Genomic DNA, 21,477 nt, shown 5'->3' with positions numbered 1-21,477 from the left:
ATATAGCATTTCAGACTCAATTCTCTTTCAGCAGTGTTGAAAGATTTCTCATATACTGTTCTTTAAGGTCAAATGTCAAAGATTCATGCTAAATAGCATCATTACATTGGAGTTAAATGATGCATACTGCATCAATACACATCTTGGATTTTTCTCCTATGTTATTTTCTGCTCTTTTCCTTGAGTAATAAGAGATCACATTTTGTGCTTGTATTTTCACCTTAGGAATATATTATAATAACTACTATTTCATGTGTTAAAATAAATTGTAAATTACCGAGTTGACTAGTTTCAGCTTTGTGTCGGCCATCATCAGAATCAGGAAATTAAATGACAGCATCTCATACAGAACACAAAACACTCTACAAAAACATCTCAACACACAGATAAGACAAACAAACATATACAAACTCTCATACAATAGTTGTAACAACTTATACATCGGACAGACAGAGATTATTTCAAACACAATACAAAGAACACATCACAAACACCAACCACAATTACAGCAACATAGAAGCAGATATGGAAATTCTACATATCAAACCAAAAAACCAGGAATTAAACACACTAGAACAGTACGAAATATACAGACACACAAAAACACACACATGACACATCCTCAATGCAGCAAAACAACTGAAGGAACTGGAAGAATCAAGGACCTCACTAGTTCTGGTGATGGCTGGCACAAAGCTGAAACTAGTCAACGAGGTAATTTACAACTTAGTTTTTATTTTAACACATGAAATAGTAGCTATTATAACTACATTCCTAAGTAATAGACGCTAGTTTCCAAAGACCACCAAGTGATCAAACATAAAAATAAAATAAAGTGTGTCACGAAAATCGCACAATTTCTCATTATACATTTTGTGCTTTCTGTAACAATTTAGTTTCTCATACTGTAACTTACATTCCTGTCTACATTATATAACCACATTCTTACAATATACAGTACTTTACAATTGAACTCCGTTATTTTGCTCGACAGGGCAGGAAAAAACACACACACTCACTCACTCACTCACTCACACTTCCAAATGTATGCACAGATGCACAAATATACACATAGTAAAAGTACTATGAAATCTGCATTTTTGCAGACATACTGTATATCTATGTGAGAGAAATTCTAAGCAATGAAACATTCCTTACCCTATCCTCAAAGCAGCAGCAGTTATAAAAATACTTATATAATTGAACAATTTCTTAATGTTTCTTACTGTTTGCGTGCTACCCCCTGTTTAAAATTCATGGGGAAATCTAAAACAGTGGGAGGTCAAGAGGAATAGAACTTTCTAAATAATGCATGTCAGATATCTCTGTCAAGAAAGAGTTTCCGAAGTTTGTTTGGAAAGATAGAAAATCGAATGTCCTCGTGTCTGTAAGATAGTATAATATGAAATGTGCCATTTTACAGTCAACAATTTACGAGATTTGTAAGGTAGCTAATCAACTAAAAATTTTAATTCTTGTTGGTACTGCAATAATTATAGTTGCTGATATAAAATATATTAACGGAGAAAACAGAAGAAATTCTGGACGACTGCCAAATGGGCTGATAGACTGGTGAATAAGACCTACCAATGGCAACCTCTAATGACAAGGGCAACAGGAAGACCAAAAATAGGTGGAGAGATGTTGTTGTTTTCTAATGCCAGGTGTTTGACAGTAAAGTCATTTGACCTCTTGCACTCCAATATTTTTCAAAGATATTATCATGATTAGCCACTGAAGCACAGATTTTGAGGTGTTCTGAATCCATTTCTTGGTTTGAGTTGCACAATGGGCAGTTAGAGGACTGATATATTCCAATTCTATGCAGGTGTTTGGCCAAACAATCATGGCCTGTTGCCAATCTAAATGCAGCTACAGACGATTTTCGTGGTAAATCGGGAATTAACTGTGGATTTTGATGCAGAGAGTTCCATTTTTTCCCTTGGGATTGAGTTATCAAATTTTGTTTGTTGAAATCTAAGTATGTAGATTTAATAAATCTCTTCACAGAGTAATACGTAGATCTTATCCATTGGAATACAATTCTTTTATTGAGTGATAATAATTGAGAGAGCATTTTAGTTATTTCTGCTGTTTGAGATGAAGGTGTGTGTTTAGAGACGATTGATAGAATAGCTGCTTTGGAGTCTGACAATATAACTGCATTCCTTAATTTATTAATGTGGCATAGAAGATTCCTGAGACATTCATTTATTGCAATGATTTCACCATCAAAACTTGTTGTTCCATATCCAAGAGATCTATAAAGTGAGAAGAGACAGCACGTAACACCTGCACCTGCACCTTGTTCTCTGGAGATCAAGGATCCGTTGGTGTATAAATGAAGCCAGTTTTGTGGAGGGTACCTAGTATTAATTGTCTCTAAAGACAATTGTTTCAGCATTTCAGTGTTAAATTTAGATTATGATGTACTGGAAGATATAAAATTATTAAGGATTCAGAATTGGCCCAAAATTATCCAAGATAAAGAGAAATGGAAAGAGATAGTTGAGAAGGCCAAAACTTCAATGAAATTGTAGTGCCTTAAGAAGAAGATATAACATATGCCCAAGTATAGGGTTCCCAGACATATTGGAAAAAAATACGGGACACTTATAAGTTTTCACTGAGTAAGTTTAGTATGTGCACCCATCAAATATGCCAATCTTTCAAAATGTGTGTGTAGTAAAGTTTACTACACAAACACTTTACTAACTAAGGGTAAGTAAACAAATAGTAAACAAAATTGTTAGGGAGCATATTTGCATTAATTTTAAGCTTCTTTATGTAAGTTGCCTTCAAATTGTTTTACTAAGATATTACAGAAATACCTACAGAACACACTTCTCACGTGACATTATTCTTATAAATCAATCTCCTTGCAATATTTCTCTGAAGAATTAATTCCGCTTAACAATTGTTTATTTTGAAGAATCATGTATGAAAAGCAACACAATCCTCACTGAAGAATGATTTTACAACAAGCATTGATTTTACTGTTTTTACAGACAATTTATTTTTCTCATCAGTGTTAATAGAGTGTTAATGTGAGAAAATAATCTTTCGACACACACATTTGTTCCAGGGATACACATAATGAACTTCACTACCCTCTTCAAATTTGAGAGTTCTCCTTCAGTACTTTTGAAATGATCCACCCAGACTTCATCTAAACATTTAGTGTTGCCATCACTTGCCTTGGGAAATTAATAACTCACAATAATTGTTTATTAATAGCCCATCTACAATGCAGTGATGAAGTGCAATGTTTGTAATTTTTAATATAGAATAGACTTTGTAACTTTTCCATTTTTTCTCAGTTTAGAACTCTAAAATATGGGACAGAAAACTGTCCCGAAGACTTTTCTTGGGACAACAGGATGGATTAGCAAAAAACGGGATGATCCTGTATTTTACAGAACGTCTGGGAACCCTACTCATGTATTAACATCTGTTCTAGCTCTCCAATAACAATATGACTTTATTATTATTATTATTATTATTATTTTTTTTTTATTTATTTATTTTTTTTTATTTTTTTTTATTACTACTACTATCTACATCAAATTGTACCAATAAATAATTGAAACTCAGGGACAAACTGATTCATTATATTTCTATTTCAGTAAAGCTTTTGATATAGTTCCGCACTATATCTTACTTAAAAATTTAGGAAATATTGTCCTTTCTGTAAGCTACATAAACTGGTTCGAAAATTATTTAATAGAGTTTCATGTGCAAGACTGTTTAATATACATTCTTATTCTTATAACATAAATTATGGAATCTCACAGGGATCTACTTTAGGACCTCTCCTATTTTTTATATTCATAGATGTTATATGTAAAGGAATAAGTTCTGACTGTCTATTATTTGCCGACGATTTAAAAATTTTTCGTACAATCAAAAGTAGTGCTGACTGTCAATCACTTCATTGTGACATTAACTCAGTTGCAAAATGGTCAGAAGACAATGGTATGAAAATTAACATCTCCAAAACTAATGTAATAACCCATTTTTTAATCTTGCGTACACCACTTTTAACACTTGAATATAATTAATTGATGAACTAGTGGACTTACTCGTGTTAAATATGTAATATTCGTCTGGCTTACAGCTGTTTCAGTGCATCACGCACCATCATCAGATCAATTTCAGTACACACACACTATTCGACTCCACAATCCAACACATTCCAACAATAAAACACACCCTCCTAACAGGCAGATAAGTTCGAGATGACGCCACGATCTAGTAGGCTCTGATGATGGTGCGTGATGCACTGAAACAGCTGTAAGCCAGATGAATATTACATATTTAACACGAGTAAGTCCACTAGTTCATCAATTAATGTAATAACTTTTTCTAGAAAAACTATTCTATCAATAGTCTCTAGACACACACCTTCATCTCAAATAGCAGAAATAAATAAAATGCTCTCTCAACTAATAACACTCAATAAAAGAATTGTATTCCAATGGATACCATCCCATTGTGGAATTCTGGGAAACGAGAATGCGGATGCTTTAACAAAGAAGGGCAGCACTGCTACTTACAGACCTGTTACTAAATCTACGACTTACTCTGTGAAAAGATTTATTAAATCTATATATTTAGACTTCAACAAACAAAATTTGATAACACAATCTCAAGGGAAAAAATGGAACTCTCTGCATCATAATCCACAGTTGATTCCCGATTTACCACGCAAATCGTTTGTAGCTGCATTTAGATTAGCAACAGGCCATGACTGTTTGGCCAAGCATCTGCATAGAATTGGAATACAGTATATCAGTCTCCTACCTGTCCATTGTGCAACTCAAATCAAGAAATGTATTCAGAACATCTCAAAATCTGTGCTTCAGTGGCTAAACATGACAATATCTTTGAAAAATATTGGAGTGCAAGAGGTCAAATGACTTTATTGTCAAATGCCTGGCATTAGAAAACAACAACAGAAAAACTTATTCACTGAAATGTAATTATAATAATTAACAGAACGGTTTGTGTAAAAGATCTGAGAATATTCATTGACAGTAAATTGTATTTTCATAGTCACATTGATTACATTTACAATCACGCAATAAGAATGTTGGGAATAATATGGTCAATAACGTATTCTTTTTCCACTCCTGATTCTCTTTTAATGGTCTACTGTACATTGGTGAAATTGAAACTCTAATATGCATCTGTAGCTTGGAACTCGATTAAAACTACAGATTCGGATAAATTAGAAAATATACAAAGAAAGTTTATATCTTTATGTTAATTCGATTTCAGGGTCTCGTAAGAACAGTTCCTAAACAGCAAATATTGCCATCTTGTCAGTATTGCCAACTGTTAACAGATATCACCATGTGAATTAAAGTCACAATACTACGTATTGAATGACTTATTTACTTATCGTACTTTACCTTTATGTTGGAAGGTTATTCTAAATAATTCAATAATTTGTAACATATTTTCGTAGGCAAACTATACGAGAAAGAGATCAACATGTTAGGTATTTTGTCTGGCAATATGAAATTCATTGGTTTGACGAGACAATTGATTCACGAGACCTAATCTAAAAATGTATTTTGTTTGACCATATGAAATTAATTAGTACTAACTCCGAAAACCGAATATCACCATGAAATATATGCTTAAGAATACTTATAATAATTTTGCTATTCTAGTTATAATTGCTGTCTGTGTGAGCATAATTTCTTCTTCATTAGCTTCTTTTAGTTAGATCTGAAAGAACAGAACACCAGTAGGGGAAGTTATCCCCACTCTCGCAGCACGCTTTATGCTGACTTGGTGGAGTCGCTGCCATGATTTTTCCTCTTTTTGACATTATTATAATAAAAATCTGATAAAATTCATTAAAATGTGAAATAATATTTCAATCGCTCACCCACCTGCATTATCACACTCAAGTATGTTATATTTATTTACACTTAGGCCTAGCTGACTATAGTCTTGAATTGTAACCACAATGCAACATATAAAATAACTATTATGTATTAATATTAATACTGATATTAATTAATTATTACTATGTTCGAATTTCACTAGCTTCCAATAACCAGCTCAGAAATCTAGTTCAATTTTAATTCCATGAAACTCCAGCACCAACAATTTTTGTCTCAGTTGCCAACAAAACAGTTACAAAATCACTACCCTTTGTACTGTTTGTCAGTATCGAAATTCAAAACGAAGTTGCAAAAGAAAATTCAACCTGCAAACTAGAAAATCACAACAATTCACTAGCATATGTAGTAATGGGGAAAAATGGTTAGGTTTCACCCTTAGGGTGCAACATTTTGATGTTCTGATTTTAACCATTTTCTTGAAGGACACCATGTTTTTAAGAGTTGCTGGTTGTACTGTCCTTTCTCAACCCCCTATATGAAAGGAGGACCACACCTGTCTTTGGTCAGCGGGTCCTTTGGACCTAGCCGGGAGGGCTTACTTGAGTCCACCGACCGTTCCCACCTCTGCCTCCTGTGGGACGCATCCACAAAAGGACTGGTTGTACATTTACACTGATGGATCTCTCATGGATCAAAATGAAGGAGCTGGAGCAGGAGCTACTTGTCAATACTTTTCTCTTTATAAAAATGTTGGCAAGTACACATCAAATTTTGATGGTGAACTTGAAGCCATTTATACCAGAGTCGTGCAGATTTGTCCAAATCCACGGGCTTCCCCTTCGCTGACCACAACGGGCTGAGCAGTGTCGCATGGAACTAGCCTGTGACATCACCCTGCACCACCGCACGGGTCGCGGCGGACTGCTTGTGGAGCGGTTTAGTGCGGTGGACTTGTTTGTATCAAAGCATGAGCCCAAGCTTCCGCTATCAGTTGCTTATGAATTGAGTTGGAGCGGGTTTGTGCTTGTATGTACGGTTCGATCAACGATCAGCTACTGTTTTAAACATTTGATTTCTGTTTTTCAAGATGAGTTCAAATAATGGTGCATCGCAAAGAAAATACAGTCTCTGCGAGGCTGCTATTACACTATCAAAATTCTTTGACAAAGAATATTATGATAAAATATGTTGTTGTTGTTGTTGTTGTTGTTGTTTTCTAATGCCAGGCGTTTGACAATAAAGTCATTTGACCTCTTGCACTCTTGATAAAATATTAGATCAAATATCTTTGATAAAAGATAGGATTTGGGGTATATTACACTACATGAAATCTTTTCATAAGATTTTATCAAACATGACCTAAAATTAGGAACAAATCTCTCCTAACACTTATTCCACAACAATGAACACGCTTCCCGTGGATTTCTTGATACTAATATTTACGCGTTAAGTTTACAATTTGTTTATACTGTTATTTATGCGTTATGTTTATAACACCATGAATAAATATGTGGTCAGGGGTTAAACCATGGATTGCAAGACGTGATAAGAGAGGTATACATCAAAACTTATTGAAAGAGGTACAATGAGAGGACTTGAAAAGTTATACAAATTATTATAAAATATTATTTACTTACAAATGACTTTTAACGAACCCGCAGGTTCATTGCCGCCCTACATAACCCCGCCATCGGTCCCTATCCTGTGCAAGTTTAATCCAGTCTCTATCATCATATCCCACTTTCCTCAAATCCATTTTAATATTATCCTCCCATCTACGTCTCGGCCTCGCCAAAGATCTTTTTCCCTCTGCCTCCCAAGTAACACTCTATATGCATTTCCGGATTCGCCCTAATAATATTAATATTATATTATAAAAATTATTTATTTACATTTAATTTGCTTCATACTCCGATATCAGAATTTTTGTGGTAGCAACAATCTAGTTATATTTGCGTTCCGCCATATTTGTTTCAAGGTATAGAACTCTTTTATCAAAGATAGCAAGCTGCACTTACATTTAATAAAAGATCTTTTATCAAAGGAACTTTTACAAAAGAAAAGCCATTACACTGTCATATATTGTATAATATATATTTTATAAAAAGATCTTTGCAAAAAACTTTGATAGTGTAATAGCAGCCCAGAAAAACTTCATCACAGACACCGGCCGTGAAAGCATACTTTCTAAAATACAATCTCTCTAGATAAAAAGTAGTGAAGGAGAAAATCGCTGCTAGAAAGTTTAAAAATACAAAGTCAGATGAAAATTTAAAAAAGTACCATAGGGACAGTTTTTAAATCTGTGTTCGACAGCAGTGGAAAATATTTTAATTTTGTACTGTGTCCTGTATGCTTATGCCACACGCCAAGCGCAAGCAGGAAAGGAGTAGAATGCAATCAACTAGTGAGTTGATGTCACCGCACTGCTCAGTGCGGTGGGCTAAGCTGGGCTGCGTAACCCCGCGTGATGGGCTAAGAAGCGGCCGCGCCAAGCAGTGTTGGTCTTGGGTGGGCTGGGCTGCTTAAGCATTAGGACTGACAGTGCTGTGCTGAGGGCCAGTCTGCTGGACTCTGATTTATACATCACTTCAAAATGTATTTGTTTGGCTAAATCAGTGCAAAAACACAGTCATCCTGTCTGACTCCAACTCTGCAATCCAGTCCATCAACTCAACTACATCCCCTAAAATGGAAAAAGTGAAAGAAATTCATTGCGTGGTAAAACAAATTCAAATGCTAAATAAAAAAGTGGTCTTCCAATGGATCCCAGCCCACTGTGGACTGAACGGTAACGAGAATGCAGATATGTTAGCAAAGAAAGGAACTAAAATCAACTTAAAAACAAATTTCAAGTTCCCATATGAATCAATAAAACGAGTCATAAGAATAAGTAACAGCAAACAGGCAAAACATCAAAATTCAAAATGGGACAAAACATCAAAATTCAAAATGGGAAGAATCATTCAAAGAACCAAAACTAATTCCTGATCTACCTCGAAAATCTGTCGTGGCCATGTTTAGATTGATTACTGGTCATGATTGCTTTAGTAAACACCTCCATCGTATTGGAGTAGTGAATTCACCTAAATGCTTACTGTGCACCAGAGAAGAGGACATGGAGATGGAGCACCTGGCTAATTGTGAAACTCTTAGGACATTTGTGGACCTTCCATCAAAATATTGGGAAGCAAGAAGGATGATGACTTCATTGTTAAATCCAGAGCATTAGATACACGCACGCACGCACACACACACACACACACACACACACGTAGAGTCTGAAGTAAGCTGATCCTGACTATACCTTATATATTCCAAAGGAAGATATGAGAGCCCACAAACTTTACTATAATAGAAATTCAAAATTTCTTTCACCAGTCTCTAGATCCATTAAAAATGCCAACATGCGTGGCTGCGAATTCAATCCTTTCAATGTATAGACTTAGTTTGTTCTTGGCAATGACTTATCATTTATGTATTCATTCAGAAATTATACTTAATTATCATTGTATCATCACTATTATTCTCATAGTATAATACATCATAGATTAGAGGAAAATTCTTTGTTCAAGATTGTTTATATTTATTTTTATTTTATCATTATTGTTATTTTTATTTACATGTATCCAGTGATTAACATTAGAATTGAAGGGGTTAGTGGAATAAGGGGGTATCCCACATTTTGGTAAAAAATGAGCTAACTCCATATTATGAAAACTGAGTCCATCTACTGTTAGTTTAATGTGCTATTTAATTGACGAATAGCCCCATTTTAAAATAAATATGAACATATGAAAGGGCTTTGTAAGTCGTATTAAAATTCTGAATGGAATAAGGAGGTATCCCACAGTTCTTTGAAATCTTGTTTCTGACTGGCCAGATGTTTACCTAACTGACCAATGGGAGAACTACTTTGATACAATAAGTTTCCAAGCAACATGGCGGATGTTGACAGTACTAATGTTTTTATAAATGACGAAATGCTGAAAATAAGACAAATAATAGCAAAAAGAGGAAAAGAAATCCAGAAAATGGAAAGACAGCAGAAAGAAGGCACGAAACAGTGGACAAGAAAATATTACACGCACAGACAAAGTAATGTCTGCTAAAGTGTTCACTAACATACAGGCAAAGAAAAGCCATCAAATACAGGTTGTTAAAAATATCCAATATTTTAGGAGGTGATAGTGTGCATCAAAACAAGAAAATAATGTCTAATAAACATAGGTCCTACAACACATAAGCTCACTTTCTGAGATCTGAGGTGCTCAATGTGACGTACACACACACACACACACACATACTAGTAGGTTATTTTATGACGCTTTATCAACATCTTAGGTTATTTATGAGATGAAAGTGATAATGCCGGTGAAATGAGTCCGGGGTCCAACACCGAAAGTTACCCAGCATTTGCTCATATAGGGTTGAGGGAAAACCCCGGAAAAACATCAACCAGGTAACTTGCCCCGACCGGAAATCGAACCCAAGCCACTTGGTTTCACGGCCAGATGCGCTAATCGTTAGTCCAATGGTGTGGACACGTCCATTCATGGCAATGAATCTCTCTTCCCTACAATACAGCAGACTACCAGAAAATCATACAGTAGTTGACACCCTTGACATGAATAATGATACGTCGCAAGGAATACTGAAAACAAAAGTCTGGTTGCGAATATGAGCGGGGTTCAGCAGAGATGGTGTTGTGAATTTTCGTAATCAGCATGTGTGGGCTGATGAAAATTTCTCATGCAGTTAAAGAAACGAGGCATCAGCACCCATTCTCAATCAACGTATGGGCAGGCGTTCTTGGTGAAAGATTAATAGGCCCATACGTGTTACCACAGAGACTTTTAGTACTTTCTTATTAACGTATTGCCAGCCTTGCTGGAGAATGTGCCATGTCAGCAGGACTACAGATGTGGTTCATGCACGATGGCGCATCAGCACATTTTCTCCACAATGTGCATGAATACCTGACGTTGAAATTTCAGGACCGCTGCATTGGTTGGAGAAGCCTCACACCTTGACCTCCTCGTTCCCCAAACCTAAATACCTTAGACTTTTGGTTATGGGGACACATGAAGGAACCAGGTCAATTTCAAAGAGTGTGTGATTCCTTACGCCAAAAGGCAGAGGAATACATTGCTATGAATGGACGTCAGATTGAGCACCACCTATGAAGAAGTGTTCAGATCACAGAAAGTGTGTGTTGTAGGACCCAAGTTTATTAGACATTATTTTCTTGTTTTGATGCATACTAGCACCTCCTAAAATACTGGATACTTTTTTCAACACCCTGTATAGCAGACACAGTTATGGAACCAAAGCACCCCCATGGAATGCCCATTAAAGCTGCTTAGCGTCCTGACATACTGTCCATACTAAAGTTCATACCTCCAATTCATCATAATTTTTTATTTAAATTTAAAATCAGAAAATGTTTTTGAAGTAGAGAACAATGATCATAACCCATTATCTCCTGGTCTAGTTGCCTCATAAGTGGTGCCTTGTTGGTATCACTTATGAGGTTCAGACCTGTCTTCTGACAGTTGACTAAACAAACAAACAAATGAATCTTATTTAAGTATCTTTTGATTAATATCTTTCATAGTTTGTTTGTTTCTTTGTTGTAAAATATAGTATAAGTGAAATTTTAATATAATAATAAAAAAGATATTATGCTTCTACATTTGCAGAAAGTTAGTGCAATACCTATCTAACACATTACCCAAAAGACTTCGTGATTCTTATTATTTACCTTAAGTTACAGAGAATCTAACAAAACACTAAATATCTCAAAAACATACTTTTGAGGGATACCCCCTTCTTCCACTAAGCCCTTCAATTTAATTTACTTATTTCAAATTTCTTATGATGATGATGATGATTATTATTATTATTATTATTATTATTATTATTATTATTATTATTATTATTATTATTATATCACTTGTGCTGAGCTATCATTGGCTCATGACTGCTGAACTGCTGACCAGCACATTATTATTATTATTATTATTATTATTATTATTATTATTATTATTATAAATAAAATAAATTACTACTACTGCTACTGCTGCCGCTGCTATCGTTTTTTTTTTTATTATTTGTATTATATTCATTTATAAGATTCGATCTTTCATTGTTAGTTATTATATTCAAATTGTCATTAATTTAATAATTATTCCTATGTACTTTTATTGTAATTTCTATCATTATTATATTCTTATAATGCTATTGTCATGTGCTGAACTGTCATGGGCCCCTGGCTGTTGTACAGCACATTAAATATTAGGAAATAAATTATTATTATTATTATTATTATTATTATTATTATTATTATTATTATTATTTACTTACTTACTTACAACTGACTTTTAAGGAATCCGCAGGTTCATTGCCGCCCTCACATAAGCCCGCCATCGGTCATTATCCTGTGCAAGATTAATCCAGCCTCTATCATCATATCCATCTCCCTCAAATCTATTTTAATATTAGCCTCCCAACTAACACTCTATATGCATTTCTGGATTTGCCCATATGTGCCACATGCCCTGCCCATCTCAAACGTCTCGATTAATGTTCCTGATTATGTCTGCTGAAGAATGCAATGTGTGCAGTTCTGCTTGTGTAATTTTCTCCATTCTCCTGTAACTTCATCTCTTAGCCCCAAATATTTTCCTAAGAACCTTATTCTCACAACCATACAAAACAACCGGCAATATGAATGTTTTATAAATTCTAACTTTAAGATTTTTTGACAGCAGACTAGACAACAAAAGCTTTTCAACTGAATAATAACAGGCATTTCCCATATTTATTCTGTGTTTAATTTCCTCCCATTTGTTACTGTTGCTCCAAGATATTTCAATTTTTTCACCTTTTCGAAGGATAAATCTCCCAATTTTTATATTTCCATTTCGTACAATATTCTGGTCACAAGACATAATAATATACTTTGTCTTTTCGGGACTTAGTTCCAAACCTATCGCTTTACTTGCTTCAAGTAAAATTTTCGTGTTTTCCCTAATCGTTTGTGGTTTTCTCCTAACATATTCACATCATCCGCATAGACAAGAAGCTGATGTAACCCGTTCAATTCCAAACCCTCTCTGTTATCCTGAACTTTCCTAATGGCATACTCTAGAGCAAAGTTAAAAAGTAAAGGTGATTGTGCATCTCCTTGCTTTAGCATGCAGTGAATTGGAAAAGCATCAGACAGAAACTTTGCTGTATGTTTCACTGAGACGCATTTTAATTAATCGAACTAGTTTCTTGGGAATACCAAATTCAATAAGAATATCATATAAAACTTCTCTCTTAAACGAATCATACGCCTTTTTGAAATCTATGAATAACTGATCTACTGTACCCTTAAACTCCCATTTTTTCTCGAATATCTGTCAAATACAAAAAATCTGATCAATAGTCGATCTATTGCACCTAAAACTGCAATGTTGATCCATAATAATTTCATCTACATAAGGAGTTAATCTTCTCAAAAGAATATTGCACAAAATTTTGTATGACGTGAACAAAAGTGATATTCCTCGAAAGTTACTACAGTTAGTCTTATCCCCTTTCTTAAAAAATAGATACAATTACGGACTCCTTCCATTGTTCTGGTACAATTTCTTTTTCCCAAATAGCAAGTACAAGCTTATAAATTCCGCTAAATAATGCACTTCCACCCTCTTGTATTAATTCTTCTGGAATTTGATCAATACCTGGAGATTTTCTATCGCAATTTCGACTTCAGAAAGTGTGGGTTTGGGTATAAATGGCTCAGCAGTTTGTATTTGAATTTCGTCCCGATCATTTCTATTTGGCCTATGTACATTTAGTAGTTGCCAAAAGTAGTTTTTCCATCTGTTCAGGATTGAATGAGAGTCTGCAAGCAAGTCACCATTCTCATCCTTGATCACATTTACCCTTGCCTGATATCCGTTCTTATTATTATTATTATTATCATCATAAAATATTATTAAATAAATTGAATAATTTTGTTCTCTCCACTAACTACGTAAATTGGTTTGAAAATTATTTAACAGATAGACAATCTTGTGTTTTACTAGATAATTCTCTCTCGGTTCCATATAATATTTTATGTGGAGTTCCCAAGGATCTACATTGAAGTCTCCTATTTTTATTATTTAATGATGATTTAAGTAAAAGAATAAGTTCTAGGTGCCTATTATTTACAGATGACCTTAAAATCTTTCGAAAAATTAATAGGATGGCTGATTGTCAAATTCTTAAGAGTGATATTAATTTTTCACTATGGTCTGATGAAAATGGAATGAGAATTAATGAATCCAAAACGTTTATAATTTCCTTTTTGTGTAAAACTACTTCCTTAAAAAAGAATTATTCTCTTAATAATGTCGTAATTATTAGGAAAGATTGTATTAGAGATCTTGGTGTCCTACTTGTTTCAAAATTGTATTTTCATGATAATGTTCAATATATTTATAACCATTCAATAAGAATGCTTGGTCTAATTAGGTCTATAAATTATTCTTTTTCTACTCCTAAGTTTCTATTAATTTTATACTATACATTGGTTGGATCTAAACTTGAATATGCATCTATTGTCGGAATTCCATAACTTCCACTGACTTTGTTAAATTGGAAAATATTCAAAGAAAATTTATCTCCTTATGTACTTTTCGATTTTTACCCAATTCCTGTATTTATAATTGTGAGAATAACTGCAAGTATTATAATTGTAATCTATATGCCAGATGTCAAGATCTCGATTATTCATTTTTTTGTAAGGTCTTAAAAGTTGAAATTGATTGTAAATCCTTCTTAAATAATACCAGTCTTCGAATTCGTACAAAAAGATTTAGATTTCAAAAAACTTTTTATACTAGAAATTCAAAATCTCTTTCTCTGGTCTGCAGATGCATAAATATTGCCAATTTGCTCATCCCCATTTAAGTTATGCAGATATAAAGGGAAGAATTGTGACAGTGTCTTGTATGGTTCCTGGGGTAGCTCAGTCGGTAGAGCATTCGTGCACTAAGCGAAGGGTCCCGGGATCGATACCCGGTCCTGGAACAATTTTTCCCTTGAAATTATTCAAGCCTGCTTTACAGGGAGCTTCTACCTGAAAGTCAGATTTGCATATCAGTTCACTGTTTGCCGAAAAGTTTTGATTTTAGGAAACATTGTACTTGAGTTTGAGATTTGGAATGTTTTTGCTGTTCACTACACAAGTGATTTAAGTCAGCAAATCCATACTTACTCCAAACCTCATTTTTGTTAGAAAACAATAAGCATGGCAGCAAAGTAACCTGTTTGAAATTTCACAATCCGCTAACCATTCTACATTTTCGTATTGTGAAATAGAAAAATGTCTAGTATATTGTCCTCTTTTTGTTTTATATTGTTGCACTAAATTCGGAAGTGGCGGGGAAGGTCTACCTTTTATTCACTATATGTAATTATTTCTCTTCTAGTGGGCGAGAAGAGAATGATTTTTGCAAAAGATATTTTACAGTATACATTTCCAAGTGCTATTATCATTAAATAAGTCATTTAAATTGTTCACCTGCGCTGGCATACAGCTATGAACCCTAATAAAACTTAAACACAGTAAATTCACTCACACAAGCAGTAAATACACACTTGAAACACAATGTTTTATAAGGCTACAATTGACAAGTTGAGCTGCCTGTATACAGAACGACCTGCGAGCTTGAGAGAAGCGAGTATCCTCACCACTCCACCGTGCGCGCGCAGAGAATTGTAGCAGTAACTCTCAACCAATGATGTTCTTTTGTACGGACTGGACAACCAGACCAGACCTCATTCCACTTCATCAGGCAGAGCGTACGTTATAAAACGAAAGCCGTTCTGGGGATGGTGTGCACATTCAGCCAGCCAGCACTTAAAATATTTAAATGGTAATAAATTAAAATTAATCTTGAACTATATACGTCAACTTCTAATGAGATTACCACGCATTTAAATTGTGATAAATTAAAATTATTGTTGCATTATATAAAACAACTTAAAATGAAAAAAATGAGATTACCGAATTAACATGGTGTCCAGCACACTCCTTGAACACCCGCAATATACGCCCCTGTGGTGCAAATGTTGAAACTGCAGCCATGTGAAGCTTATTTCTCTATCACTTGCTCATAACTGAATAAACATAAAAACTGTGTGAATTTTCTTTATTAAAACGCATGATACAAAACAAATAATACACTAATTTTAGGTTCAAATATTTACTGAAAATGAAAATTCTTGCGAACTTCCTAATTTGGCAATGTGTCAAATTCAAATTTTTTTTTTTTTTTTTTTTGGTCCAGCCTAAAGTGCCGTTGTTTTGGTATTGCTTGTTATTTGGGTGCCGGTTACGAGGGATTTTTCTGTACATAAGCACACAAACACTTTTATTAATGTAATCCTGAGTCTTTGCTCTTGTTTTCAGATTCTTAAATTCTTTAGATTGATGAATATTGGAGGTTTTGTCAGTTTTGTTTCCATCAAATCCATTAATTTGTTTCTTGCTAGTAACCTGGGTTCTAATTCCTAATGGTCCAAGTGGAATTTGTGGCGGACAAAAAACTTGGCAGTAGGTTTTTGCAGGGCACTTCTGTTTCCTCCAACATTATTCCACCATTGCTTCATTAATCATCATATGGTGCTATGTAGTTCATCTCTCATGATGAACCGAGGGCAGCACCTGTGGCAGAAAAAAGAACTACAACTTCGATGTGTGTGTCTCATGGCACTTGTGTGTATGATGCAGTCAAGTACCCACCATTGGCTAAGAGTGAAGTTTTCTTGTGTTGAAAATGAACCACTTAAAATCAACTGGACTTTTGAAAAATGCATGAAATGTTTCATTTTCAAAAAGCTCCCCAATCACCTATTTTGTATTGGGATTTATTACGTAGTAAAGATTATATCAATTGAATGCACCTACATTGTTTTTTTTTTTTTTCAGCTTCAACTCTGTATGCAAGTTCAGTGACAAGTACCCATAGTAGACTAGGTGCTTCTCCACCATCATTGCAATCAGAAGACAATACTGACAGAAGAATTAGGCGAAAGTCATTCCAGCGAGCCCAAATGGCTCTAACATCTACTCCTGAAAAGTTACTGCTGTCAGGAAACAAACCTGTGGTAAGGAAAATAGATAGTACATTCTTCAGTCTGAGGAAACATTTAGTTGTAGAATAGTAATTTGAACGTTAAATTACAGCCACCTAGCCCAGGAGACACAGACAGCAATATGAGTAGTGATGCAGGCAGCAGTCACACATCAGGAAGTAGAGTGTCACGATCTGCAGCCCTGCGCCTGGGATGGAGTCATGATTCTGATGGGGAGGTGCGACGCTCACCCCGTCTCTCAAGGCTTCAAGAGGAGGCTCTTGGTCCTCCAGCTATAGGCAGTGCATTCCATTTCTCTCCACCTACATTGGTGTCAGGTTCCTCAAGAAAGGATGGTGAGTATTTATTATAATGCTTAGAAATGTTTCACTGTGTGACCATATTTTTGTAGCATAATGTTGGCCGTATGTCAACTTTCATGTAATCTTGTACAGTAATAATAATAATAATAATAATAATAATAATAATAATCCGTGGCGCTACAGCCCATGAAGGGCCAAGACCTACCAGCTGGCTGCTGGCCTCACGGCCACATGTTGAAGCAGAAGTGGACGATTGTCCAACCAGAATGGAAATATCGTGTGGTTAGTAAGATGAGGCTCCCAGCCATTATAGCTGGTTTGCGTAACCAGATTTCGCTACCTATTGTAACTTCCCAAGTGCATCACAATGCTGAGTGGGCACCAGTCTCATACACTGGCCGAAATCTCATGAAAAAATTTCTTCCCCCATGAGGACTCGAACCAGCATGCACTCTGTAATGCAAGTCCTAGCCAGAATGCCTTAGACTACGACGCCACGGCTTAGGACAATCTTGTACAGTAGAACCTGGATTTTTCGTCCCCCAGTTATCTGTTCTGCATATTATCTGTCTTCTTTAAATAAGCAAACAGTTTAAAAAGCCATAAATCACCCAAGAAAAACCTTATGTCAACAAACGTGGAAATGCAAATTTATTACTTCGCCGAAATATTGAATGTGATTTGCTGTACTATCACAGCGCACGAATTAGCATGTACTTGCTCTGTAGTCTCGATAATGACACAGTATGTTAAGAACCAAGACTAGCTATCGCGCTATTTTAATACAGTACTATCAGTATCATTGAGTCATATAGATTACAATTAATGCATTTTTGTGTTACAGAAAACAATTTCAGACATACAAGTTCGTAAGTTATGAAAATAATTAAAGGCATTTTCTATTCCGAACTAAACAAAATTTGTTTCATTACAAAACAGTAGTAGTCGGCAAGAGTGCGAATTATACTACAATTTGTTTGGCTTTTCGTGTCATGGGTGGAAGATCTGCTCCTTCATGATCTGTCCAATACTGGTCATGGTTCATTGTTCGTTTTGTTGTATATATTGGGCCTATGTCATATCAGTGTTTCATTGTTTGTGAACATGTCTAATGCAATCAAGAGCTTAATTAGTCTACAAAGCAAGGCAAAATTACTTCACAGGTTTATTGGTTGCAACAAGTACTGTTCAAAGGAAGTCTGCTTACTATTGTGGTTATTAAATATGGGAACTTTGTTATTGAAGACGAATTTTTATAAAGGAGGTATCAATCTACGTTTCCTGAAGTAGGAGGAGGATACCATTTATCCCGGATATTCTTTATGTGAGAAAACTAAAAAAAAAAAAACTAAATGCACCCAAAGTACAAAAGAAAATGACGGATTTTTTTTTTTAATGGCTCACAATTAGTTCTTAATTTAAAAAAACACTGTTGTAAAGTAACGTTGGGCCTATGTCATATCAGTTATTGTCTAAGTAAAGTGGATTATCCATCATTTTCGGTTAACTGTCATTTCCTTCCTGTCTATTGTATTATAACAGACAATTCATAGTTCATATAATAAAATGATCTACAGTTGTAACTGATAATGACAGTATCAATTACCTGCTTCTGGAAGAGGCGATGCATTGGATCTCATCAGTTTGCCGAGGTCAATAAACATTTTAAATTAAACAGTGAGTACTAAACCCTTCCAAAGAAGTAGTGTATTAGAAGTTCACTTGTACAGACCCAGAAATAAAATTTGGGCCACTGAATTTTCCAAGCACATGCTCAGTATCTACAATTCTTTTTAAAGTGAATTTTTCGGTAATTAGTATTTTATTCATTATTAAAATTGTTACACAAAATAAGTCCTGTAGCTTAAGCCATAAATGCATAATCTTTTTCAAATTTTCTCACCACTTTTTTTTTTTTCTAATACAAAATGCCACTCATTCCACGCCAGTTAGTAATTCCACAACATCTGTGAGTGATAACATCTCACTTTCCATTTTTTGATCTCGAACAGGATAGGCTTTTTTAGCATTCATATTCTGTTGAAAGTAATCTATAGCTATAGTTATATTTTTTAAGATAGTTGTATTATTTCGGGTAAAAGAGGTTAAAAAATTGTGATTTTTCGTGTGAGAAATCTCGTTTTCATGAAATTTTGTTGAATTTCTCGAGTAATAAATTATTATGCTTTTGTTCAATTTCGCGCAAAACTCCATTCACAAAGTCCAAGATCTGAGTGAGTTAACATTACTTACAGTTGATTTTTATTTTTTTAGCACGTATACAATCATCTGTGCTCTAAAACCTGACATATACTCTTAATTAATAATCATCATTAAAGTTGACTTTATGTGATGGTGATTGTTACAGAACCCCTTCCTGCAGTGCCTGCATTTGTGTTTTCACCACCTCAGAAGCAGCAACCCCTCCCAAAGCCACACCGAGCAGGTACTTCCAGCCGGGCCCACACCATGGCACTGCGAGGCCTGCACACTATAACCGAGGAATCCACTCCTACCACTTCTAGTCCTCTGAAGTCTTCTGAAAGGGAGGCTACACCAATTGCTGTGAAACGGTCAAAGAAGTTCAAAGGCGTTACACCCAAGACACAGGGCACCAGGTAGCAAACACTGTAGCTCTAGACTGAGAAGTTTTCAAGATGTGAGCAGTGAATTTCCGGATGTACTTCTCTTGTGTCACTTGTCATTCTTTTGAAATTCTCTCATAAGACGAAAACCAATAAGATATCGAATGTGGAATTACCTTCTCAAATAACACACGTTGAAGATTTGAGCACAGAAGTATGTTCAAAAAAACTGTCATCAAATTTATAAGTTTTTCTGTGGTGTAAACAATCTAAGAAGCATGTTGAATGGCTTGTATTACACTAAAAGGGACTGTTTACAACAAAATTTACACTCATAATGAATTACGATGAAAATAAATATTTCATGGCATGTTAAAACAATGCCTTGGTAAATCAGTATTAAATGAGACATGGACATCAAACATATATTTATTACAATAGAATAAATAAATATCTGGAAATAATTTGATCGCATTTTTCAGTTGTAGGAAGTTAGTTATGGATGACAGATTATTTTAAACTTAATGGAAAGAGTCTTAGTTAGTTGGTTTCAAATGACAAGTGCTTGAAACTAAGTCAGTGACTCTTCTCAGTAGGTCTCAGTTTAATACTTACTTTGTGCACCTTATACATGTAAGCCTTGAGTAATATTTAACATTATACATAGACCAGTGAGATTTGCAGTCGACTTTCTTCTACCAGATGATGCCTCCACAATCGTTTTCATGAAATTTTTTTACAAATAATTGAGGAAAAAGCAATAGTGGTCATGAAAATGTTGCTTTCATTCATCTGTACTGACTAACAAAGATTAAGAATTCGCAGTATTGTTGTTGGTTATTGTTAATGGAATCAATAAGAAATACAAAACCTACAATTACAAGCCACATTCACATGCATTTTATGTGGGAAGATAACAGTGTCATTGTATGTCGAGAAATGTGCTCTTCTGAAAAAGAACATGTGTCAAATTAAGTGCATATAACAGTAAAGGTATTTAATATTCTTTTCTGCAGACGACTTTCCATGATGACACCTCTAAGTGAACAAGAGAAGAGAGAGTTGGCAGAACACCAGCATGCATCACGGCATTCATTACATACGAGCTCACGCCGCAGTTACACTGTATTCAAACAGAGAAAAGTATTTAAACTTAGGCGCACTAAATCTGATACATAATCATTCATTGTAATAGTAAGTATATATTTGTTCCACAATTCCATTGAAAAACTGTTGACATATTGTCATGTGATACATGTACACTTTCTAAGCAAAAATTATATGACTAATGTTCTGTGAAAACCTAATAAATTTACTTTTAATGTAAGTTGTACATCCAAACTTATTAAATTCCCTTCAACTTTTTTTGTAAAAGTTCATTCTTTACTTACAATCCCATCACAATCATCACCTCTTCCATAGCAGACAGTTCATCCCTGAGTGGATATACAGTATAACTGTCAGATTTCATTTATAGAGCTAGTTTGGTATAAATAAAGTTATCCTTATCACAGGCTGTGGAGACCCATAGAGTGGCATTAGGGTAAGGCTCCCACTTTTACAGAAGATTAGACTAGACATTTCGGAAGGCGG

General features: G+C 34.8%; 1 protein-coding gene across 4 annotated transcripts in view; it reads left to right on the top strand.

Moving 5' to 3' along the window:
- Elys (AT hook containing transcription factor 1 homolog) overlaps nucleotides 1–21,211 on the top strand; it is a 225,577-nt gene extending 204,366 nt beyond the window's left edge. For all 4 annotated transcript variants that reach the window (XM_069843302.1, XM_069843303.1, XM_069843304.1 and 1 more), the window contains exons 35-38: nucleotides 16,831–17,009; nucleotides 17,089–17,332; nucleotides 19,668–19,917; nucleotides 20,901–21,211. In XM_069843302.1, the coding sequence (XP_069699403.1) occupies nucleotides 16,831–17,009; nucleotides 17,089–17,332; nucleotides 19,668–19,917; nucleotides 20,901–21,063 (836 nt within the window). In that variant the 3' untranslated portion in view covers nucleotides 21,064–21,211. The remainder of the gene's footprint in view (nucleotides 1–16,830; nucleotides 17,010–17,088; nucleotides 17,333–19,667; nucleotides 19,918–20,900) is intronic.
- Nucleotides 21,212–21,477: the final 266 nt, after the last annotated feature.

The sequence above is a fragment of the Periplaneta americana genome, chromosome 13, assembly GCF_040183065.1.
Source record: "Periplaneta americana isolate PAMFEO1 chromosome 13, P.americana_PAMFEO1_priV1, whole genome shotgun sequence".
Lineage (NCBI taxonomy): Eukaryota > Metazoa > Arthropoda > Insecta > Blattodea > Blattidae > Periplaneta > Periplaneta americana.
This window is presented reverse-complemented; position numbering and strand designations above follow the sequence as displayed.